General features: G+C 45.8%; 1 protein-coding gene across 1 annotated transcript; it reads right to left on the minus strand.

Moving 5' to 3' along the window:
• Positions 1–916: 916 nt before the first annotated feature.
• Positions 917–13,792, minus strand: LOC119169499 (uncharacterized). Its single transcript, XM_075885868.1, has 6 exons — positions 13,647–13,792; positions 12,057–12,919; positions 10,974–11,283; positions 7,968–8,009; positions 5,205–6,103; positions 917–1,383 (listed from the first exon to the last, which is right to left on the minus strand). The coding sequence occupies exons 1-6, from the start codon at positions 13,659–13,661 to the stop codon at positions 1,071–1,073; spliced, it is 2,442 nt and encodes an 813-aa protein (XP_075741983.1). The 5' UTR covers positions 13,662–13,792; the 3' UTR covers positions 917–1,070.
• Between the last annotated feature and the right edge of the window lie 5 nt (positions 13,793–13,797).

Below are 13,797 nucleotides of genomic sequence, written 5' to 3' on the forward strand. Positions count from 1 at the left end.
CTTCATTCAATAAATGTTTTTCTCTCTCTCTTAACAGATACCTTGACGTGTCGATAGCCAACGCAATGTTCCATGCAAGTATACGTCTTATTCACATTAGGGAAATGAGAGCAGACACGCGGTTAGATGGTGTTGACATCCGTCATTTTAAATGCGACCAAGCGTCGTGTACGTGTAGCATTCCTGGCATGAAACATATGACGTCAGTGAGCTTTTCGTCCGTTAGTTTGCTTAGTCAGGTAACTCATAACGTCACCTATCGTCTCCTGCGTCATGACAATAATGGATATCGAAATAAATAAATAACAATAAACACCAATGCATTGATTGCTTTAAAACGCATACAAACAGTTTAAATGCGGACATTTCCATTGATCTTTTTTTTGAATGAGGGAAACAGGAGGTTTAACAATGTTTCGCAGATTAAATATTTTGTTTGTTAGGTGTCATTTTCCTCCACGTCGTGGCTATTACCCTCACAGTCTATAAAGACCGCTTCACTTGTTTGCCTTGCTGTGTCTGTTCATATTCAGTCACCTTGAAACATTATGATGGATGCGATAAGGCTTACGACAGCCGTTTCCATTGAAAATCTGACAGTGCTAATAGCTAATACACTGCTTTCGAACAAGAAAAGCAAGCGTGAGTACCCGTCAGAAAATTAATCTTGGCTCATTTCCGTTACCTTGTCATGAAATTTTCGTTACCTTGTCACTGTAAAGAAAGTGAGAGAGGGATATTTCGAAAATGATTCGAAGTATTGCATGAGAGCTTTGGTCTCTTTGAAAGGGGCACTGGCGTGTCGGGATGATTTATGTAAACCCATGGCTGTTGCCTTTCTCCATAACTTGAGCGAGATATATATGTTCCGCCATTGGCTGTCTCGGCTGTACAACAAACTTTTTGCACTAATTAGTTCTTTATTATTTGGGATGAGGGTGACTTTATTTAGCAGTGATTCCGCAGTATTCGAATGTGTCGTAAGCCGTAATAATTGCACATCGTGCACACTGAACGGGAATTCGCATAGCTTTAGGAATGTTCGGCAACCACGTCGCGTCCACAGCAGCTCAGAGGACGTTCACTTGTCCGGCGAAGAAGATCTCGTTCGTCTTGCGGTCGCGGATGAAGAACAGGAACGGGTGGTCAGCCATGAAGAGGAACGGCTCGATGCCGATGCGGTTGACGCCGATCACCCCGGTGACTGCCGCGGCCTCTGTGCCTTCCTCGTTGACTTCGACCACTGCCCGCTGCAGCACGTCGGACACGTACAGCCGGCGGTCTCCAGTGATCCCCGACAAGTCCGCTTCGGAGCCGAACATCTTTCGCAAGCCCAAGAACGTCAGGTTGCTCTTCAGCGGGTTCAGCTTGTCGATCTTGAACCTGTGGTTGAAATCGTTATAGTATTATTTATTGAACGAATGAAAAACTGTAGGCACAGGTGCCCGATTTTTCAATTGGGTGGCCGTGTTCGAAGGCTCGCTTTTTTGTTGTGAAACACCACCTAAATAACAGCTAACAGACAATTAAGTCCAGGAAAGAATAGCGGACGTTATTTGTCACAAAAACAACGCAACTGGGAAAAAAGTAAAGTGGACGAAACGAGAACTCGCCACCGGCTGGAACCAAACCTGCGACCTTCGGATAGTGCGTCCGATTCCAGTTTGGCTTCAGTGGCGGCCGTCCTTTCGTCGTCACAAATATCAGCTGACGAAATATACCTGACCGACGTCATATACAGATATACGTGCCAGTTGAATTTGCAGGTTCGGTATTTGAGGGTGAAAAGTTGTCTTTTCGTCCACTTTAATCTATTCCCATTTATGTCGCAAATATGGTCAATTACGTCTCTTATATTTCACCTCGCTTGATTGGCTCTCAATTATTTTTGACGTTCGTACATTTATTAAATAGGTTTAGCAAAGCGTCCGCAACAGCTCTGCGGACGTCCAACTAGAAATGCGTATTATTAAATTCATCCGCCATGGTGACGTATACTTGTTAGGGTACCCGACTACCAATACCGAATGTCGCGGGATTGAATCCCGGCCGTGGCGGCTGCATTTCAATGAAGGCGAAATACTGGAGGCCCGTGTATTTAGACCTATAGGTGCACGCGAAAGAACCCCATGGGTGGTCAGAAACTTCCAGAGCCCTCAGATGTGGCGTCCCTCATGACTATATTGAGGTTTTGGGATGTAAAACACTGACAATTACTATAACATTCATTATAAAAGCGCTATTTTACTCCCCACATGTGCAATAAAATGCATGAAATGGCAGCACTGAGTGTTTAGACAGTCAGGACTTCGAGCTGTTCGATTTCACGCTACTACCTACCCTTGATCAATCGCAAATTAAAAAAATGGAAGTCAAATCGGTTTATCGCACGATAGTCGTGCAAGACAAGAAGGAACGGGCATGCGACTACTTCACAAAGCATGCTAAATGACAATTCACAACAGATATTTATCTCGAATATCGGCCAATGGAGAGCTCATTTCTTCCTGACGTCACAAATGCTGCTGCAAGGACACGAAACACCGAGAGAATAACGCGCTTGTTTTTGGTATCTTAAGAGGCTGTTTTGGAAGGACCTTTAAACATGAGAGAAGTCAACAGCAAATACTATCAAGACATACTTTTCTCATTTTGTTCTTTCTTTTGAAATCTAGAATCGATAAAATGAATTTCACCGAGAAACAGATATAGCGGAGGTGCGCTTACACAGCGGTGCTCACCATTTTCTATGAGAAATGCCTCTAACACTTCCCGTGCTGTTTTTCTTGTGCTTCTGCCAAGAATCTGTCTCATAAAATTCTGCTTCACAGCCACACAGAATAACCGTGCCGAGTTTTTCCACTCCATTATTTTATTTTTTTATTTGGAAATGAGCAACCGTCTAGTCTGATGCCAAATTCTTTAACAGTTCACCCGAAGGAGCTTAGTGGTGGTCATCAAATGAAAAAAAGAAACGTTACTCATGCCATATGCTACATAGTATGCTCGTTTCATTTTTGGCAAAACACCGGCTAAAGTCTGCTCTTTGACCCTGGCGTCCACTGGTGGCCGTCTTCAGTGTGGAGTAAATCTAGCAGACACGTGCAATTCGCTTTCAAAAACCAGCCCGTCGCCACTTGACAGGAGAGCAAGAGGAGAACATACTCTACTGGTGTGACTGCCTGGATGCTATGCCGCTTCCTTTATTATTCAAGGGTTTAGCGATTTAAAACAAAATCGTAAAAGAATACGTCCTTCCTCGTTTCAACGTATTATGACAATAAAATGTGCAAGAATACCGCCAGCGTCCCTTTGTTTCGGATCGGTGATACGCACCTGCATTACCTCTATACCAGTCGCCGTTCTCGTCTGCGGGAGCAGCTGCACGTTTTTTAGCGCCATGGTGACGCTGCCCGCACCACCGAAACTCTAGCACTGTTTGGACCAGCACAGCATAGATTCTCTTTGTTGAACCGCTGTGCACGTTGGACACTAAACTCGCTGAATTTTTTTTTTTGGCAATAAAGCGGAGCCTACAGCGCCGTATCGCGAGTACCGTCAATGAATGTAGTTGCACAACTGCGTCCGTATTTCCGTCGTAAAATAAAAGAACATAACTTGTTCATTTTCTACATGTAGTTCTTTTAGACAGGACGCAGCTCACTCTTAGCGAGATATTTTCATTTATTTCAATTTCAAGGCCTGCTTTTATAGTACGCATGACAAAGTCCCGCCTTTCACACTTGCCTCGAATGGGGCACCTGGGTGGTCGGTATGAAACGCTGAATGCGTACAGCAATAACTTTCAACAGAGGTGCGAGACGCGCGTCAAACCGGACTAATTGGCGTAGAACACGTGAAGTTCTGCCCCCTGTAGTTCTCCCTTCTCTGCCAAGAAAAGTTGTCCGCGAGTATAGTCTAGCATATGTGTATAAGGAACAAGCGACTGCTCTCCGACAGTACAATACATCATAACCATTAAAAATATTTCGAAACGTACAGCCTCGCCACAGTACAACAAATAGCACTTAAATTCAAAACACTATACGCTTCACAAAGTTTTTCATATTTCGAACATTTTTTGCCTGTTTTGTTCTGCTTCTTTATACACGCATGCGTGGGAAAGAAGCAACCATCGGTAGAATCGGGCCATTGGTAGCGTCGAACCTGCAATTGCTCGTTTGCTTAGGAAGCTTTGTTTAGGTCAAACAAAATCTTTCACTTACGATCTTTCACCTCTAAAAGCACACTTTTTAGAGGGAGCCAGTTTAGGAAGTGTCATTTCGAACGTGCACTCGGCCACACGAAAAGCAAAAAAAAAAAAAACGTGGCTCGAGCTTCGCCTTCAAAAGTAGAACATGATAGCGTGACCGGGACCACATTGCCTTTCTAACTGCTCACATGATTTCGGTTCTCGGTGCATGCCTCAACCGTGCCGTAAGGAAACGAGCGTCTGAGATCATAACCACGGCGGCTTCAAACTATCATCGAATGCCTAAACCAATTACAGCTGCGCAGTGCCCAGCACGCCTTAATTCTTTCTTTTGCGAACAACTAAAAGGTCAATTACATGTCTGTAAGGTAATCATTAAATATATCTGAGCGCTCTGTAATGGGTGGTCTTTTAAAACACCCACTTGTTGCGCGATTCACACGTTTCAACACCCTGGCGCCATTCTACCCTTCCGCGACGCAATAATACACGCATTAATGAGACTCCTTCCACTTCAAGCCAATCACATTGTGTTTTTTTTTTTCTTTTTTGAAGCATTTTCGGATTATGGCATGGCTCTGTGCCGGAACACGAGCTTGTCACGCAGAAGGCCTGGATCAATTTTTACTCGAACTAAAGATTTTTTAAATATTAATTTCGTTTCGTCTTTCCCGATTTCTCGGTCACGGAAAACGTTAATTTTTCTCTCACAACCAACGACGCAGACACTGAAACTTCCGCGACACGAGCTCTTTAACGTTTCTCGCATTAATATGATTTCATAGTGTAGCGTACAACAATATTAATATTTAGTTTATCCTTAGATCACGTTGACTGTCGCTGCACGTTTTGTCTTGCTCACTGCCATTCAAATGAAAAACCGTCCTTTCCCAGCTCTTAAGGCCACATCTGCTAGTTTCACTCTCTTTACGTCCTCCCCTGCGCCTAATGAGAACAGACCAAAACATGTATGCATCCTATCTGAACTCACTTGGGAAGGGAGATGGCCACTGGACCGCTTTTCAGCGACGCAACGGCAATGTTGAGTTTGTCGATAGTCAGAACTTGTTTGACGGCGTCGGCTCCGTCCCGTTCCTCGGGCAGTACGATGACCATGCTGTAATCGCTGTCGCGGTACGGAAGCTCGAGCACTTTCGACTGCAGCTCCACTGAAAAGCCGCGCCTGGTCGTGTGCCGCAAAAACATGGTGTCCACCGGAGTACCCTGGATGCCGCCGTTGTAGAAGACGTGCTTCGTCGTGTGGCTAGGATCGAACTGGCGTTCCCAAAATCCTTTAAAAAGTATCGCATTCATGAGAACCAGCCGCGTGTTGGTTTCCAGGGGTTCGTGGAAGAGCTTGTCGATCTTGTTGTGAGTGGCCTGCTTGACCCACTCGTTGATGGTGTCTACGGCCTGCTGACCATTGCCCTGGAAGTCCACGTTGAATACGTGTGCGTTGAAAGTGCGGTTCAGGGCGTCGTAGTAAGTGTCGATGACGTCTAAACCCTGCTGGACTGCGGCGCTATTGGCCACGTCAAGGCCTGCTTGCCGGGCGTGCGCTTGCAGCCGGTTGTTTTGGAGAGCGAAAGCCTCTCGGACGTCACTTTCGCTGAGCGAGAGCGCTTTGTATCCAAGGCCTTGAGACAGTTCTTCCAACGTGTCTCCCCTCGCGCCTAGAAAGACCATGCCAAGTGCGGTGGATAGGCTGTACGGCGAGAAGAAGACGTTCTCGTTTGGTAGACTGGGAAGCACCTTGAGCAGATGGATAGCAAATTGGTTGTTCGCGGCGACGAGCTTGTGTTCTTGCTCCGTCTGGCAAAGCGAGAGCTGGAGGCAGCTCAATGCTAGCAGGGTGGCGACAGCTACAAGTGGCTTCATCTTGTCTCGACTCTGCGCAAAATAGCGACAAGACAGGAATTGTGAAGATGGTCGTGTCAAAATTGAGAGGCACAAGGGAAAATATAAGTGCCTTGATTGAACGACTATTGAAAAACTTTAAGGAATATTATTGCGTCCCCTTACGCACTAAATTTTTCGTTTGTCCTGTACCGTGCACACAATTGAATCAAACTGCGCAAGGAAAGACGTATGGCAATGAACGTGCGCAGACAGCACTATTTTTAAATGCAGGGTTAACATATATGACGCCAGAAGAGCAAGGCACCATGTTCTAGTTAGTAATACGCCTCTGAATAAACTGATCAAATCATAAGCGGGGTGGAAACGAGTGCGTGCTCTCTTTTTAAAATGACAATGAGTTGCTACATCGAATGTCACCTAAAGGAACGTGGTGGCACTAAGCAGGTAGTGATTATACGTTTGCGTATAGTTCACCCACACATTATATAATGAGTGGGGAAAGTATACTCAGACATATAATCGCTACTTGTTTAGCGCCGCCGTGTTCCTTTAGGTGGCATTCTATGGCGTTCGAAAACTACGGCTGACAGCTAGCTCTTGCAAGCAAGCACCCGTTCTCATCAACACCATTTTTCTGCCGAGAGCTTCCAGTTGCCCCTTTCTACCAAAATGTTATCTTTTATTACCCACTGTGGTGACTTTGGAGATCTGGCGTTGCGCTGCTAAGCGCGAAATCACGACTTCAATTCCCGGCCATGGCAGCAGCATTATGACGGAAAAGGCCACACGTAGGAGCGCCCCGTTACTACAATTAGGTGCATGTTTTAAAAAATGGCCCCGTATCTTCATGTTACACCGCAAATGTCGTCGAAAGGCGATACTGTTGCGTCTGGAGAGAGTGAACAAAACGTTTATTTGACGTTCTACGCAAGAAAATTGGGGAGTGGTATTCAGGAGGCGCTGCGTTAAAGTGCCTCGAGCGTGCAGCGCAGGCGAACGAGCGCATCAAGTCACGTCACACGTCAGACATAAGCGCTATCTGGCAGTTATCCTGGAAAACGGGGCGCGCTTCGTGCGCACCCGTCTCTCCGAGGTGATAAGGTGTAGAACGCAAGGCGACGGGTAGGTGCCACCACTGTGTCGTCTTAGCAAAGCGTTGGAAACATTTGCCGTTTCGTGCAAGCGTTGCATGGCCAGAGCAGCGTTATAAAGGCTAAGATCCTTAAAATAATTAAGTATGCCTTTTTCGTAAAAAATACACATACATAATATCGGCGTGTTGTTATGGTGCCTCAGATACGCACAATAATTGTTTTTTTTAATTGACAAGCGCACAAGTATGATCGCTGAACCTTGAGCAATATTCGTGGGTGCTGCGGATGAAGTCGGATATTTGGAGGATCGTTTGGCCACTTTGGTGCCGTTTAGGGTACTGTTAATGGTGGCCAAACAGACAAATGTACAGTCAGACAGGCACACCAAAATTTTTGCGTCATTGATCCCCGAAGATTCCGAAGAAAGACTATCATCTTTAGAGGGAAAAAAACATTCAGGTTGTCGAAATGAATTTATAGTGTCACACAACGACGTTCATAATCAAACCGTGCTTGCGGCAGGTAAAATCAGCCAATATTTAATCAGCTTTTGCACGCCTACACCTCTCGTTGCAGCACTGTCTTGTGACAACATGAAGAACGGCGACCCTTCCTTGGTTTACCCGCTTCATAGGAGTATTTACGAGTCGTCGTTATTGCTTTCGTGCCCGTTGTCTATAACTTTCTTCTTCTGACACCATCGTCGAAACAACGTAATACGCGAGCCCCAATAGAGAATTTCGCTTTCGTACAAAACGTTCATCATGCAGAAAAATTTTTCTAGTGATTATTCCACTTACCTGAGCAGGCCACTCCGCTTTCAGTTGTCGTCTGTTTACGAACTGCCGTAGCCGCGCAAGTTAGGAAAATCGGCTGCACTCCCCCCACCACGCTCGCGCCTTCCTCGTCTCGCGGCACGTGTGTGCGGAGCCGGTTTCAAGCGTCGCTTATATCGGGAAGCGTCTAGACGGGCTGCTTCTCTAATCTGGTCAGGAGCGGCGTGGAATCAGCATCTCGACACATCGCTCTTTCCACGGTCTTCAAAATAGCGCCTAATCTGTCGACCCCAGGCGACAGCGTGGCGCCCCTTTCTATTTGTTTCTTTTAATACCCGCCCGTGCGATTACGAAGAGTTGTGTTTCGGTTTGCGAAGCGATAGACAAAAAAAAAAGTCAAGGTCTTTCGATGCCTCTGGCTGCTTCTTCCGCGCAGGCGCCTGCGCTTCGCGGTCACATTTTGCTTGTCTTTCCTTCTCCACAGTGCCTCATCAATGTGCTAAGGGCAAGCTCCGTAATAGGAAAAAAAAGCAAAAAAATATGCGGGACTCAAGTTGGCCTGTCATTTCCTTCGGTGTTTCTTTATCACCTTCTAGCCCCTCCACGTGTTCGGTGTAATGAGGTGGTTGAACGCATTCAAAGTTTTACATTGCTCCGATATGTGTGTGCGCACGCCTGCGTTTTTTATGAAGATCCGGCGAAGGAGCTTGTTACCGCCTTCAGTTACTCTTGCTCGTAGACTGCTTACACAGAGATTTGGTCTCGGGCTTCTCTGTCGCACCGAGTAAGCACTCCTGCCGTAACGGAGGAGGAGGAGGAGGAGGAGGAGGAGGAGGAGGAATAAACTTTATTATAAGAAAGCAGCAGGTTTAGGTAACCGGGCCTAGGCCTCCCACGAGGGGACGTCAAGGGCTTGCCTCGACGCCGCCTCACGGGCGTGCTCGCTGGCTGCCGTAACGATTTGTTTTTTTTCTTTTGTGAGGAATGCTTTAACGTTTTATTGGTTGAGTGTAGAGTATTGCTGAAGTCGTGTTGTGATCACTAATGAGACACTTACAGAACAGACAGATAACAGAAGAATGGTTCTGAGATGGCGTTGCTTTGAGCTGTCGTCTAAGAGGATCCGCGACGCCATCGCCCACGAAAGATAAAAGTTTTTGGAGGCAAGTTTTCACCTAACCTCAGTTGCCGCTCCTGCCCCAGAAACTGTAGCATCATTCTGAACAAGATCATCTCGGCTGCCTCAATGTCCCAGAAAGAAAAAAAAAGTCACGTGGTCCTTTATGCATTAGCCTAATGCACCTGGAAGGCGAAAAACATATTATTTGCCTTCTCAATGGATTGTATTTTATTCTCAGGAATTGACAAGTTTTCTGTTTCTCACGTGGTGCATGGCCTGCTTGACGTTTGAACAAGCGATGCGTGTAATGTGACGGCACCATCGCGTGAAGTCATATCATGTTACGTCAAAGTGACGTCATGATCAAGCCACTAAATTCGGCGATTTGTTGCGTGATGAAGACACCTTTAGATGGCGTCATCGCATGATTTGTTGCATCAATCGTGTGGACGCCGCCGACTGTTACTTTTCGCTTTTGATGACGCATATAAAGCTTTCGTCTTAAAAAATTTAAAACAAACTGAACTCACCAGCGTCTGTCAGCATTCTTCTTACGCATCTTTTCTAAGCTCCAAAACACCGCTGCGGTGTATGGGAGCTTAGAGAACACATTTTTTATGTCATTTACACTGGTCTCGTCATCAGCTTTGCCGTCGTTTTTCTCTTGTCAGAAGTCGCAAGATAACCTGAAACTATTTACTCCACTGCGTCGTTCTTCCCGAAAAAAATCTGTCATTGTGGCTACCTCCCCCATCATGCTCCTTCCCGGAAATAACGCTCAGCCACTCCTGCCACGTTGTATGAGACTGATCACATGCGAGTATTTAATATTGCAGTTTAGACCTTGAAAGAAGATGTGATACCAAAATCATCGGGCACATGCACAGAAGGGGCACACAGATTATTCTTGCATTATTTATTTCCAGTGCACCAATGGAAGAATACAAACACGAAGCAGGAAAAAAAAGCGTAAGGACCCGTCTACTCTGGTCATTCGTTCTCAAGTAAAACTTCTGTTGACACGCCAAGAAAAGCAGCTGCACTTTATTGCTCAGTTGTTTTTCTCAGTGTCAGTTGACGATTCCTTCGCAGTGTTATCTTTACAATGTTAGTCTACAAGTATGAGTAAATTTGAGTGTGCTTGTATTAGTGTTCCTATCGCTTGTGTCTAAAAGTCATCTTCACTAGAATTTTTGTCGTTCCAAACAGGAAATTGGCCTCGTCGTGAGATGTCCAGTCTCATTTTTGTTGTCGGCAGGAAAATCTGTATAATTTCGGCAAACATACGCATGTGACTTCATTCAGCTTGTCTAAGAATATCCCTAGTGATCGACGGTCCCAACAGGCTTCCACTGGAAGAAGAATGGCAATTTGGGCTAGTTGGTTTGAATTCATGGTAATAAGGGCTGCAGCGCGAGTACGAATGTGCTAGAAGAAACAGACGAAAGTCGAGGCACGGAAAGCAAAGAGGACAACACGAGCGCCTTTCCACTGGAACCCTCATTGAGCACTGAAGCGCGCACACGCAAGGACAAAGGGATATGATGACAGCACAAGTGCTCACTTCCAAATGCAGCTTGCAACTTGTGATGCAGCTTAAGTTCGCTGATGGAAAACCAACTCACTCAAAAAATAATAAGTGCTCCTGAAATGCCACTGAATCTGTCATTATTTTAGTCAAACTCATGAGCGATGCACACGCGAATCTCTCTCTTTACGTTTGCCTGAATTTCATGTTTTATGGTATTTTGATAGAATTTTTAGTTTATTGTTAAATATTATAATATGTGATGTTCAACAAACTCATTTCAATTGCGTGTATCCTCGAATGATTTGGTATTGAAGGGTTTACGATATAAAGTATAGATAGCAGTTAATAAAGGGTCCGAAAGCAGGTAGATCGCCTAGAGATAATTCACTTCACCGACAAACAGAATGTCTCCCGTATGCCTCTTGTGGATGATGAACAGGAATGGATGGTCGACCACAAGTGGCGTGCCCACTCGGGCGCTCTCAGTCTGAAAAATAACAGCCGTGGCGCCGGCGGCCTCGCTGCCTTCTTCGTTCACCTCGACAACGGCCCAGTGCACCACGTCGTGGACGAATAAGTCGCGAGATCCGCTGATGCCCGAGAAGTCGGCTTGATGCTTGTCGAAGACCTTGGATGCTCCCATATGCGACAGAGGCTCCTTCAGTTTGTACGGCCCTTCAATCTTGAACCTGAGCGGGTAGATAGAGAAAATGTGTGAGGAGAATGAAAGTACAAAGCTTTCGTCGATTCTGTTTCCCGGCCGCACACCGTTAAAGGTGGTTGTATGCGCGATATAAAGGCTGGTTAGATAGATAGATAGATAGATAGATAGATAGATAGATAGATAGATAGATAGATAGATAGATAGATAGATAGATAGATAGATAGATAGATAGATAGATTAGGATGAAGAAACGATGGATAGAAAGGGATGTTACCATGCCCTTAAACCTGCTGGCCACTTTGTGCTGGGGGAAGGAAGCAAACGTGAATGGAAGGTGATAGTAGGCGCAAATAAAGAAAGAAAAAGATAGAATAAAAGGAGAAAACCAATATCAGGATGTGTTATGGGATAGTGGACTAATTTAAAGGTAAGGCGAGTGAAAACTGAAGGAATAAGTCTTCTCCTCATCGGCTACATTATCTGGACACAGTTACGCTTGTCGCTGTGTTTAATATGTAAGTCGTGCGCAAATAAACTGGTCGGTGACTGGCCTAATGACTTCCACATAATTATTTCTTTTTTGCTTGAGCGTGAAGGTGCGCAACATACTGTAAAAGCACGAGCTCTGAGAATTAATACAGCATATAATAAACACGCACTTAGTAAACACATTACCTGCATTTACGTACGCACTAAGCCGTTCAAAATTCAGGGTAATCATTTAGATATTTGTTTGAGCCTTCTTTTACTGCGTTTAAACCCAGAGATATTTAACGAATGTCATAACTTGGTACTCACTTAGGAAGGGCGACATCGACGACCCTCTCCCGGAGCTTCAACAGTAGACGATGGTAGAGTGGCACCGAGAAATTGCGCCTGATGGCATCCACGCCGTTCTTCTCTCTCGGCAGAATGATAACCATGCTGTAATCGAGGCCAGCGTAAGTGAGGTCGACAACTTGCGCGTTCGTCTCGTCGTCTTCAGCGTATCCCGCCGCAATCTGCTGGTGCATCGTGTCCACCTGCACCCGCTCTGTTCCCGCTTTGAAGAAAGGAGCCTTGAACGTGAATTCCGCCTGAAACGGAGTGTTCCACAGCCCCTTGAAGTAGATGGCGTTCAGGAGCACTAACTTTGCTTCGGAGGGAAGTGGCTCAAGGAGCAGCTGTTCAATTCGCCCAGCCGTCTTGTTCTTGACCCAGTCGTTGATGGTCTTCAGAGACTGCACATCGGTCAGGTCTGCTCCGCTTACCTCGGCACCGAAGGAATCTCTGAGTGTGTCTAGGTACTGACGTTGCACGTTGTAACCCGTCTGCACGACAACCACGTTGGCGACGAGGAGCGTCGAGTTCGAAGGCTCTCGGAGCCGTCGCGCGTGCCTGGCGTGGAGGCTCGCTACATTTTCGGGACTCAAGCCTGCCGTCGAGTAACCGAGCGCCTCGTGCAGATCGTGCTGCGTCTCACCTCTGGCACCAACGTAGGCCATAGCCAGTGCTGTGTAGACGCTGTACGGCGAGTAGAAGATGTTAGTCTGAGGAGAAGATGGGATTTCTTGTAGGAGACCGAGACCAAAGACGTTGCCGGAGCTGGTAATTATCGTTTCTTCATCACAGACACAATACCCCATGAACCAGACGACAACGATGGCCACCTTCATAATGAGCTGCCGAAAAAACAGACCAAGACATCGTTAGTAAAATGCGTAGCGGTAGTGATAGTGTCTTTTAGCCCCAGTCTATAACACTGTTGTATCCGTCATCCACACAGAGCAGCACGCAATGTCAGGGGGGTTTCGGCACCGCCATATATTTGCTCCAATATACCAATGTTCTGTAATAGGCGTTAACATAGCAAAAGACGGAAACCTATAGACTCGCAAAAATGCATAAGGCTAATCCAAATGACAATTCCCCATGATTATGCACTTCACGTATTTAGTGACCTTCATTGCTTAAAAGTGGCATAACTTTACCACGTACAATATTCCTTCCAAATTAAAAACGAATAGTGAGGCTGTCGTTTGCTTGCGTAAATAAATAAATTAGTTGCTAATGGAGCCCAACGGAACCGGGTTCCATTCCTTCTGGCTGCTCGGGGAACCCCAACATGTCCTTCATGGAACTGTTCGTTTCCGCAAAACACAGCGTGAGAACCTACGGTGTAGACTTAAGCTCTGATATTCGTTTGTCTTATTTTAACAAAAACATAACTGCCCAACAAACTTCTGCCTTAGATTGGTGTAGTTAAGCTTGAAATTATGCATAGGGCTAAGCTTCATGGTTAGCGTGGGTAGCGGTGCTCGTAAATTAAACAGTGGCGGAAAGCTATGTGCTTCTCGAAGTCAGCATTTATCTGAAACACACTGCCTCTATGGGATAAATGACACGTACCTGAGGACGCTGCATTAGTTAACGAAGTGCCAAATGGGAACGTATAGTCCGACTTTGTTTCAGTGTTTTTAAAAGTAAACCATCCGATATGTCCTCACGATGCGCGTTGGAAGACCTTTGAGCTAGGGCACGCACGGGCGCAAAGTTTGAG

This window comes from Rhipicephalus microplus, chromosome 2 (genome assembly GCF_043290135.1).
Source record: "Rhipicephalus microplus isolate Deutch F79 chromosome 2, USDA_Rmic, whole genome shotgun sequence".
NCBI lineage: Eukaryota > Metazoa > Arthropoda > Arachnida > Ixodida > Ixodidae > Rhipicephalus > Rhipicephalus microplus.